Raw genomic sequence first — 11,754 nt, 5'->3', positions numbered from 1 at the left:
TTGTAAAGTCATTGAAACATAGCCACTATTTTGCTGGAACATGGAAAGTTCCAGCATAATATATTGGATATCGGTGCACCTGTGTATGAACTTCCAGCATATTATGCTGGAACTCAAAGTTCCAGTATGATATACTGGAGATTGGAGTATATTATGCTGGAACTCCAGTATAATATACTGGAGTTCCAACATAAGTATACTGGAACTCCAGTATATTATACTAGAGTATTTTTCCGGAATTTGAACAGTATTTTCGTTCAGATTTATCTTTACATGAAAAGTATCTAAATTTCGATTACTTTTGAAACTGTGACTATTTTTAAATGACCACTTGTAAATCTGACTATTTTTAAACTTCTTGGACGGGTCATTTGGGCTTGGGCCAAATTTGACAGCCCTAGGTAGGCTATTCTTTTCAAAATGCCCATTAACAGAGTTATCGTATCATACTATCTTAAAAGAAAAGTGGGAGCCTTAAAATGTTAGAATTTGAATTACCAAATATTGACAAAAACTAGCCCAATAACACGTGCGATAAGATACATATGCAACGCACCTGTCCAAAAACTAGTCAATCAAAAATAACACAACGATAAAAATCTAATATGTAGCTGTTTCAACACGGAAGAGTTTCAATCATCTTCGGGGAACTTTACAAGGGCTTAACACTTCCATAATAACATGATGCTGCCATAAACAACACAAATTTCTTATTTTAAGTGACCAATACAACTAGTAATAAGGTAGCTGGATCCACTCTTCAACAATGTAGATAGAATTTGAAACTGGACAGTAGGACCATGGCATAAAACTAACACTAGGTTGACAACATCCTTGAGAAACTATGTTTCAGAACCGCGCAGTGGAGGGCCTTTCCGAAATGACAGAGTGTAGATGATTCTTATTCAACTTTCTCCTGCGACGAGCACTTCCCCTGCATAATCATGACTTGCACTCATTAGTCAATGGGAGACATCAATGATAAGAAAACAACAGGAATCATTTACTGCTTTGTAGCACTCAAGAGCGTCGCTTAGCGGTTAATGAAGTGGGTGAAAACTATGGAAGATCAGTGTTCAAATTCCAGCATAAACAAAATGCTAGGTGATTCATTCCCATATGCTTAAGCATTGGTTAACAGAGTTACCCGGTACCTGGTACCTGGTACCTGTGATGATGGGAGGTAGCAGGTACCTGGTGGCAAAGTCGAGGTGCGTACAAGCTGACCTCTGACGCCGCCATTATAAAAGAATGATCATACACCAATTTGTATTTCAAGAAATAAAATAGTCGTAAGAGCTCAGACATATAGAGACATTGACAAGTACAACTGTGGAAGAATAAATAAGCGGCGGATGCATATAGCTGAGGTACAAGTACTACCTTCTCAAGATTTATCAGTAAAAAATGACGCTTCACTTGTGAGAGTAGGACTCCAATGGAAACTTAATTCATTATATTTTAGCGAAACCAATTAGTTGCCATCACAGTGCATCAAAAGCATTTCTTTAGATCTTTCCATGTAGGATTAAATGCAGAAATGTTATTTCAGTTTTGTTCAACAACTAAATTTATCAGAAAAAATCACAAGGTCAGTAGATCGAATAGAAAATAAGAGCAAGTGCATTAGATATGCTTAGCCATCCTAGTCATGGTATCTACTATTCTGGACTCTTTTGGTTAAACATCAGTATCTCACACAAGACGCAGTGTTGTTTACAAAAGCACCTTCTAGTCTTGAGAATGGTTTTAAGATTCAGTGTTGTTTACATAAAAGTAACACCACATTTGTTCACTATTTTACGGCATAGATCTAAAGTCTGAAAGCTATATGAGTTGGAAGTTCTTCAATGTTATCAAGTTTTGACTAGTGTGTTCCAACTAGACGGGGCATACAATAAATAAATTAATAATGGAGAGATGAAAGAAATGTTATGAAAATGCTTGAAAGGGATGACACTGACCAATACTGGTTGTGCAACGTGAACGAGTCAGTTGTAACTTTATTTCCATCATCATTTCGGTTCCAGTGGTAGAATGCATGTGTTCTATTCTTGATCTCTAGCGTCGAATGACCATAACTAGCTTCACGGAAAGCAGAATAATCTGGCTGTGGATCTCTAAATCTGCATAGAAAGGGAAATGATAATATAGTTCAACATCATGTAGAAAGCCACATTAGTTGGATAGCACAAAATGTACAGTAACAAAATTCCGTAAACCTAGGCTGTTAACAGAGGCAGAGTCAGATAAATCAATTACATGTTAAATAGACAAGTCCTTGGACATGATCTCTTGTGCAAATTGTGGTGGTTGGAGACATTTTTGGAAAGAAAAAAAAGGAGCAAAAACAAACGACAAAACATAGCTCAAACTTTCAGATAAGGCGGATCACATAATTCAGCAACAGCGCATAAGGTGTCATTGACTAGGGTAATCCCTGCAATCTGTGTAACTTACCTTGACGCAAGACCTTCTTGATTTCCTCCATCACCAACAGTAATGTAAATAGGAGCTGTTTTATCCGGTACGGGATAAGCATCACCACCCGAGACATTATAGTGTATATTAGATATGCGATACTGAAAAGGATAAAAAATAGGAGGTCTCAACATTACAGCATAATTATTACAATACAGATAAAGTTGAAAATTGAAAAAAGACAAGACAGAAGAAATGTGCAACTGATTTCTAAGTAAATTCTCTCTAAGGCAACAGTGTGTCACATACAGTAACTTAAAATTTCGTTTCCAATAAAAGAAAATAAGGTATTTATACCTCTCTAGCCTATATCCTTATAGCTTTCACATTACTGCAAGTTAGGCTCAAATATTTTGAGTAAGATGCTAGGTCATCTGGAAAATATCAGTTTGGCATTAAACATGATACTTATTGTCCACACATAAAATTTCTATCTTTCCTAATATTCATGTGTTTCTATTTGTCTGCTAAGACGCTCCAATCTTTGGTTGATACTATTATGTGGAAAAGACCGCGATTTACTCAAAGATATGGAGCATTGTGGGTTGAACTTTGAGAATAGATATCCTAGTTTCCTATTGATCTTGATTAGTTTTAGCTGAGTTTTCTTTATTCCCGAGAGTTAATTTCAGCTATGACCAAAGCCCACTAGCTAAGTGGTCATACAAAAAGCTAGATGATTTGGATATATAGCAAAATGACATCTTTTTCTTTGAAGAGACAAGCAGCGATGGCGAGTATGATGATGAGATAAGACAACTTACTGATCTTTCATAAGCATGGACATGGCCAGCAAAGATCACATCAACCCTGTGTTTGATAAACCATCTTTCAAAGACGGATCTCATGCTTTCCCCTTCCATGAAATGAGCTTCATTACTATTGTAGATGGGAACATGCATAAGGACTATAAGCCAAGGAGTTTTCTCTCTATTCACATTTTTCAGTTCCTGCTTCAGCCAATGCCATTGAGGTGTATATTTTACTGCAAGACCAGAGACACAGCGACTGAGTAGCTATCCAATCAAACGAACCATTTTTATGGTAGATGATGCTCAAAGGTATAGTAAAAAATGAACAACTAGAAACATTTTCAGGTTTTAGACAATTCAAAACTAGGTCCTAAAGCTTGTTCTTTGCATTATAAAACCAGCAGAAATTACTTTGTTCTAAAAGCTTGAAGAGACCTATACGTGAAAAAAAAATTCCCTAGCCAAATGCACCAAATGATTACTGGAACTTTTTTCTTCATTCACATGGACACGGTTAGTCCCATGTTCAGAAGATGAAAGTAGCTGAAATGAGGATGTTGATATGGATGTGTGGACATACCAAGAAAGACAATGAAGTTATCTATACTATACTAAAAGCACGAATGTCCTTAGCGAAATATAGTTCGCCCTTTTTACCCTTTAAAAATAGAGCACCCACTAGACAAAATAGTCATTTAACTATTTTCCTGATATTTAGGACTTCAAAATCACCTAAATTTTCTATATTATCTTTTTCCTTATTTAAACTATATAATATACCATATATGTAAAGAAATACTAGCAAAGTCAAAGTAGGAAATTAGTGTGTATTTAGAAGTCGGACTCCTTTAAGGTTTAGGAGTGTTGTCATTGTTATAGAATTATTGTCTTTGTTAATTCTTTAGAATTTTACTATTTTAGTAAAAATAATTGGAAGGGAATAAGTAGGAAGCAAATAAAGTTTCCTGCCGTTAGAACTCCTTATTCCTTTTTTCTTAAATACAAAATGTTACTCTTTAGTGTAAATATTCCAAAGGTTATTCATTATCCACGACTTTACAACAACTAACTTAAAATAATTAAAAGGTACACGTGCATTAAAATTTACCAATAAAAGAATAGACTTAATTTTAACTCAAAAACTATTAAAATTTTCTATACATCGTAAATCAAACCTAAAACCTAACATGACGAGTAAAAAAATATCTATGAATAAGTTTGCAAAAGACAGGAATACAATTTTCAAAATAATTATACGTATATTATAGAATAATAAACTATAATGTATTTTAAATTTTTTGTTAAACTTAACATGTCAAAGCACAAACCCTTTGCACCAAAAAAAAAAAAAAAGCACAAACCCAATTAGATAATTGAAGCATAAATAAGATACCGAAATTTATATATCTAAATTAATAGTAATAAAATTGTATGTATTTCTTAATAAGAAATTTAAGGATAAAACTTTAGAAAATAAAGTATATTATAAATAAGTCATCATTTTTAATGTTTTCCTTTTCTGGCATTTAGTCTAACGAATGATAGCCTCACTATATTTTTTTTATTAAACTATTTATCGTAAATACTAACCCAACCGTAATTATTTTTTAAACCTTGTAATTTCAAGTTCACAACTATTGAAGTCTCCTATACATCGTAAATCAAACCTATAAACATATTAGGACGAGTAAAAATATTATCTATAAACAAGTTTACAAATGACAAGACTACATTTGAAAATAATATAATTATAGTAATAATAACTATAATGTACTTTAATTTTTTGGCCGAACTTTTACATGTTAAAGCACAAACCCAATCAAATAAGTGAGCATAAATAAGATATTGAAATTTATATATCAAAATTATACTAATAAATCATATGTATCATAAGAAATTTAAGGATGAAATAGTAGGGAAAAAATGTATTGTAAATAAGTTGTCATTTTTTTTTTCTTTTCTTGCATTAAGTCCAACAAATGATGATGTCACTATATTTTTTATATTAAATTATCTATTGTAAGATATTAATTCAACTGTAGTCATTTTTTAGACTTTACATTGTCAATATTAATTTTTTGGAAGCTATAAGACCAACCTTTTTATTCTCTTTTTGTTTTGTTTTCAATATTAAGTCACTAAAATAATAATTTTCATAAGACCACATATGTCCTCATAAATCACTATAAAGTATCTAAAAACTCATGTCGAACATGATTTCTTCATTTATTGAGCTAACGAAATGGGAACAACATTCAACATTATTTTTTTAACTTTTATTATATAATTTATATTAGTCAAGTACTCCTTCCGTCTCATATTAACAGTTGTGGTTACTAAAAATAGTTGTCTCAAATTATTTGTCACTTTAGAAGTTCAAGACAAAATTGATTATCTTTTTCCTTTTTTACCCTTAGTAATAATTATCCTTGAAGACTATAAACAACTCAATTATGGACAACTTTATTCAAATACCAATGAAGAAAGATTAAATATTAAGACATGAATAAGGGTAAAGTGGTCAAAATCCTATCCTAATTAATTTTTTTTAAGGGGCATGTACAAGAGAATCATGACAGATAATATGAGACAGAGGGAGTACATAGTTTGATAATATTTACATAATTTTTAAAAAATTATGTATTCATTAATATAGGTACACGCGCAACGCGCATACCATAAAGTTAGTTAGGGAAAAGGGGGGAATGGCCTCTACGGAGGACAAGTTGCGGGAATCGAGGCTGAGATGGTTCGGGCATGTGAAGAGAAGAGACATAGATGCTCCGGTCAGGAGGGGTAAGAGGTTGACCATGGCAGGTCCGAGGAAGGGTAGGGGTCGGCCAAAGAAGTATTAGGGAGAGGTAATTAGGCAGGACATGTCATTGCTTCAGCTTACCGAGGATATGACCCACGATAGAAAGGTGTGGAGGTCGGGGATTAGGGTTGAAGGTTGACATGTAACAGTGTGTTTCTCCTAGGCTTACCAATAGTACTAAGAATATTCTTCTAATTTCTTATTCATGGTTCTTTATTATTACATGCTATGTCATTCGCGTCCGTTATCATATTACATTGTTGTTACTATTGTTTGTTGCTTGGTTGCTTTATTTTCACTGTTCCTTGAGCCGAGGGTCTATCGGAAACAGCCTCTCTATATTTATAAGCTAGGGGTATGGTCTGCGTACACACTATCCTCCCCAGACCCCACTTATGGGATTACACTGGATTTTTGTTGTTGTTGTTGTTGTAGTACATGGACATGGTTCGGCAGTGGAAGAACGAATAACTGGTAATGAAGAAAACAACTAGCAAAAAGAAGCCAGCAAATCATCTTGGCAAAACTGCAATGCAAAAGCTAATGAGCATGAGTTCGAGGATTTCTACTTACAGATGCATATACTTAGTTGATTACATGATGTTTTGCATTTCATTTAGAAAGTTCATTAGGCCATCTTAACACCATTAAGCTGCAAATATTTTGTTTGTGTGGCCTTTTAAGTTTCTGAAACTAGAGAATCTATAAATTCGCGCTTAACGGCAATATATCAGAACAAAGCATTGCACCTACAAAAGCAAGAGAAAAGGACAGATGTATTATTTACAAAGAAGCAAGACATAAGAGGGAACAATTACATACCAAACGGAGAGTAGCTTGATAGGACAATTATGTGAGTGGATGCCCTTCTGATGGCATACCAAAGGGGATTACTGCTTCTTGAAACTTGATAAGGTGTTGGGTATCTATATAGAAATGATTTGAATGGAACTACTTCCCCCTGTACATAATGAGAAGTATTGTTAATGGGCATCATAATATTTTAAATGGACACAGTACAGAGGTCCTTAAGAAGGGAGAAATTTTTATGACTCATCGGAGGTGTTATGTTATTCTAATTTAGTACATTTTAAGACATTGCTCTCAAAGACATGAACACATCTGAGGTCTGAATTAGAAATGAATATGGGAATTTTGCTAAATACAGAATCATGGTCATGCTTGGCGTATCTAGCCATCACGGCCTCAGGTCAATCTGAGGATTGTGAAAGAATCACCATTGCTCAACATAAGCGCAGACCATCTTTAAGTCATCTTTAGTTCGAGTAAATGGAGTGCTTGTGGCTACTAGAACGTTGCAACATACACTGACATCTCAGAACAAAATGAAGTAAATCTCATTTTGTAACTAGAAAGCAGTAGTAACGATGAGAATAAAAGATGTCCTACAGTCGTGCTGACGTTATAAACAACCAAAAACTTCGTGAAACATATGTAAGGTCATTACCATATTTGGAAAGTACTCTATCTCATGATTCCCAGCGGACCAAATCCATGGCTGGTATGCTGCACTTTGTTCAACAAAGCGGCCCCATGTATCCCAACGGACTCCAACATCGTTATACTCATATCTGTCAGCATAAGAGAGATCTCCAACAAACAAGACACTCTTTGCTCCACTTTGCATGTAGTGCTGAAGAGTTGAAAGAGAATTATATGTTTGACCAAGATCACCTGCAAAGAACATTTACTTATAGATTACGAGATAAGAAACATTAGCTGACTTCTTACCCAAAGATAGAGAGTCAATGTTTCTAAGTTTGCTTCCTATGAGTGGTTGACTTGTGTTACAATAGCAAGAAAAAATTCATCACATTGCAATGAAAGGAAACATTAGGAACTGATGTTCTTTTAAATCTGGCACTTTTGATGCATTTTCTTCTTTTGATGCATTTTCTTTCAGTTCTATATTGCTAAATCAAATAAACTATGTTTCTGTCATAACAAAGTTATGTGATGTCGTGGTGCATAACCCATCTTATAGTCGACAGGGATACAGCTTGTCCTTCTGAAAAAAATAAAACACCTGAAAGAACTTTACTTAGCTAACTTATCATATATAAATTTAAACTACTTACCGATGATGCCAAATCTGTAAGAAGCATCTGGATCAACTTTTGGAGGAGTTTCAAACCAAAAATTCCGAGCAGAATCGCTTTTTCCAATTTCATAGTAGTACTTCGTGTCATACTAAACCAGGAGGTAAAAAAATTGGTTTAACAGATTGAAAAAAAGGGTGAGGGGGAAAACATTAAGACATCAATATGCCATTTTCACCATGCAAAAGATGGGGAAGATGCCACATGTAGTATCTTCTGACGAATAAAAACTTTAAATCATCAAATAAGCCAGATGTAAATCAGAATTTGATGTTTTCCTATCAAGTCAAGTTTATATCCAAACTCTTGTAATTACGTCATATTTTCTTTTTTCTTTTTTGATAGCTAATACTTTCTTCCAACGCTACAGCAGAAAAATGTTAGTCGACCTATCCTTCTTAATCTTCTTTTTTCTAATGAGGCCCATTGTTCTTAGTCGTTGTGCCATTCTTTGCCTTGTTGAAATGAAACAGAGGAAGCCATGTAATAGGAACTAACGCTTACCAATTTTACTACCAGAGAGATGAAATACCACGCTAACACAAACAGAAAACTGAGCAGTACTTATTTGGTTGTGGGAAAAGTATATGAGAATGCTCACCTATATGCTACACGAAAACTGCACTGGCATGATGTAATAAAGAGGATAACAAAATGTTGGAGTTGACTACCTGAAGGCCAGTAACAAGGCACTGATGTATATAACCGGACTTGTAGTTGTAAAATGTGTAGTTTGTTACAGTTCCCTCAGCAGTAAAATCATATTTCCCCTCAGATAAGCCATAACGCACTTGGCCAGACCCTGGTTCATCAGGAGTTACCCATGAAATTATTACAGCCTTCCCGTCATAGTCACCCTGTGTAATATGCACCTACGAAAAAAAAAACATATCAGAGCAAGACTCCTGCATTAGAAACAGCTTGTTATTGAACTAGTCTCAAAGAAACCAGGGACAAAATTTGTCAGAACAAAAAAAAGTGGAGTTTAAGCTTCTCATTTTCTGGGAAACGATGAGCATGACAAGAACGTTTACTTAGAGATCTAGAGTACAGCAATATTATACTGTTTTTAATTTCACAATTTTTCTCATTTCGTCGTGATCATAGAGAACTTCGCAATCTGAAGAACGAATACTACACATTTAACAAACAACATGGATTTTATCTTTTTGACCAGGTTGAACTAAGACATGGACTTAAAGCAGTCAAATAAGAATTGACTAGGAACAAAGATTAATCAAACAAATACCTTTAAGAAAGCTTTGAATGATCCAACAAGAAAGTAAGCCTTAGGACTCCAAACTTACTTGTTGTGGAGCGTTATAACCCTTCGGAACTGCAAATACTTCATTTTCAAGAGGAATATCCACAGACGGCCATTGAGTTCGAACGAATGCACTTGTTATACCAGCATTACCATTGTCTATAAATGTCAAGACGAGAGATAACAAAAACAAGAGATGAAGCAACATTGGCTCCTCTCCTGCTAACTTCCAAGACGAGCACTGCTCAATCAGAGAAGAGTTCAGGAAACTCAAGTTTTAATTGACTGCATCCAAGAAGAACAAACACAGGGATCAGAAGGTTACAGAAATAACATAACTTGCATATTTATGAGAATATACATTAGTCCATCTCAAAATAGATTCCACTTTTGCACATTTATCACCTAATTCATCAAACTACAATTAAGAAACAAACTGAAAGCATCTAAAAGCAGAAGTTATTTTTTATGCCAAAAATATTCTCTTCCTCAGAACAGGTGTAGCTAGTACGATAATACTTATAGAAAGTTAGAAATAACTTCCATCCTTAAAGACAATGCTTATTTACCGATCTCTCATACCCCATCTCCTTGAAACAAGTAACCAGGAAGATAAAAGGAAAAAGAAGAAATAACATAGAAGAGGTAAAATGTGAACATTACAAGAACATGCTGAAAAATATCCTAGTAAATGCTACATTGACAAAGGTGTTCCAGTCCAGATCATTTAACTCCTTTTTGCCCATCTTTTTGGAAAAAACTTTCATTTTGAGGCACCACTTTGCCTTAAATCCCAATACAAAAAGCAACAATTCAGCATCATTTAGCAGCATCTTTATACTATCAACAAAGTCAAGAGGATTTAAAAAGATAATGAGAGATTCTTAGATCATTATCACTTTTCTCCAAGACTCATTCCAGTTCAGATCACATCATCAAACAAAAAGAAAATTAAAACCATGTCAATTATCGATTTCCAAAATGCAATCTTTTGAATTGGGTATACTAGAACTATTACAAATCAATAAAGAATGTATAAGTTTTTTTTATTGACAGTGGCCAACTTGCGCGCCCCTCAACTATTCCATCAGGTACCTGCTACCTCGAACAGATACCGAGCAACTTTGCCAACAAGGCTTAGGCAAATAAGAAGAAATCACGTAGTATTTTTTTGCCTCTAGTGGGATTTGAATCTAAGATCTCATGGTTCTGCTCCGACTTCATTGACCACTAAGTCACACCTTTGGGTGCATAACGAATGTACAAGTTTCCAGCTCATTGATAATATTTATAGTTCTTAACCTCTATGACTAAACCACATATCTTAAGAAAATCCACACTCATATGAATGAATGTAGCTAGAACATCAAGAAAGTGATATGGGCAGGGCTAAACTAGAGTATAACTTACGGATTTGGCCGAACCCAGTAGCTTTAGTCCAAAACCTGTATTTGTCTTAAGAAATCCATTGAGTGTGTACAAATTATTAATTTAGAACCTAGCAACTTAAAACAACCAGAATCCCGAACCCAAAAACTTCAAATCCTGGCTCAGCACATCTTAATTCATAACAAAAATGCAATCTTTTGAACTGGGTATTACTAGAATCATTACAATTTACAAATCTAATATTGTATCTTAGCTCAACAAAACTAAGCAGAAAATGAAGATCTTATATCAATTATCTTTATCAAAACATGCTATTTTCTAGATTGGGTGTACTAAAATATGATAGAAATGTACCACTTTCAAGATCATTGAAATTATTTAAAGTTTTGTACTTCCATCAAAATACAATCTTTCTTAAAAAAATCAAGAAAATAAAGGGAGTGATAAGGATATTGTACCTCAAAATGCTGAAACCACAAGGGAGTCAACTAGCAAGTCTTAGGTAATTTGTATTAGCAGAGGTTTTTCTATACTAAAAATGCTATCTTTTGAACTGAGTATTACCAAAAAACTGATCTTTTGAATTGGATATAGCAGAAATATTGAAAATTATTAAGTATAGTACAAAAGCATATGGCGTGAAAATGTAGGAATGTATTTGGCCGGGTGGGGGGGGGGGGGGGGTACGTGGCAAGATGTGACTGATGATCTCTTCTGTGAACCAGACGATTGTTATAGGCGCCCTCTGGACCCAGTGGATGGGTTTAGGATTAATGAATATCTTGCTTTTTATTTATTTATGGTAATTCTCTCTCATGGGATCTTTTTATCTTTTTTTGGTCTAATCCTCTTTTGATTTTTTTATAATGACATGTTGTTCCAGTTAGTTTCGATTATTTCATTAGGTGCTACTACCTTCAACCAGCAGCGTAG

At 34.3% G+C, this 11,754-nt stretch overlaps 1 protein-coding gene across 1 annotated transcript; it reads right to left on the bottom strand.

Moving 5' to 3' along the window:
* Positions 1-557: 557 nt before the first annotated feature.
* On the bottom strand, positions 558-11,453 carry LOC109214771 (bifunctional purple acid phosphatase 26-like). Its single transcript, XM_019378720.1, has 10 exons — positions 11,280-11,453; positions 9,476-9,717; positions 8,840-9,040; positions 8,148-8,259; positions 7,517-7,743; positions 6,871-7,009; positions 3,246-3,466; positions 2,461-2,582; positions 1,965-2,126; positions 558-934 (listed from the first exon to the last, which is right to left on the bottom strand). The coding sequence occupies exons 2-10, from the start codon at positions 9,638-9,640 to the stop codon at positions 850-852; spliced, it is 1,434 nt and encodes a 477-aa protein (XP_019234265.1). The 5' UTR covers positions 9,641-9,717; positions 11,280-11,453; the 3' UTR covers positions 558-849.
* Between the last annotated feature and the right edge of the window lie 301 nt (positions 11,454-11,754).

This window comes from Nicotiana attenuata, unplaced genomic scaffold (genome assembly GCF_001879085.1).
Source record: "Nicotiana attenuata strain UT unplaced genomic scaffold, NIATTr2, whole genome shotgun sequence".
Taxonomy (NCBI): domain Eukaryota; kingdom Viridiplantae; phylum Streptophyta; class Magnoliopsida; order Solanales; family Solanaceae; genus Nicotiana; species Nicotiana attenuata.
The sequence above is the reverse complement of the archived record's forward strand: the minus strand, read 5'-3'. Positions and strand labels throughout refer to the sequence as shown.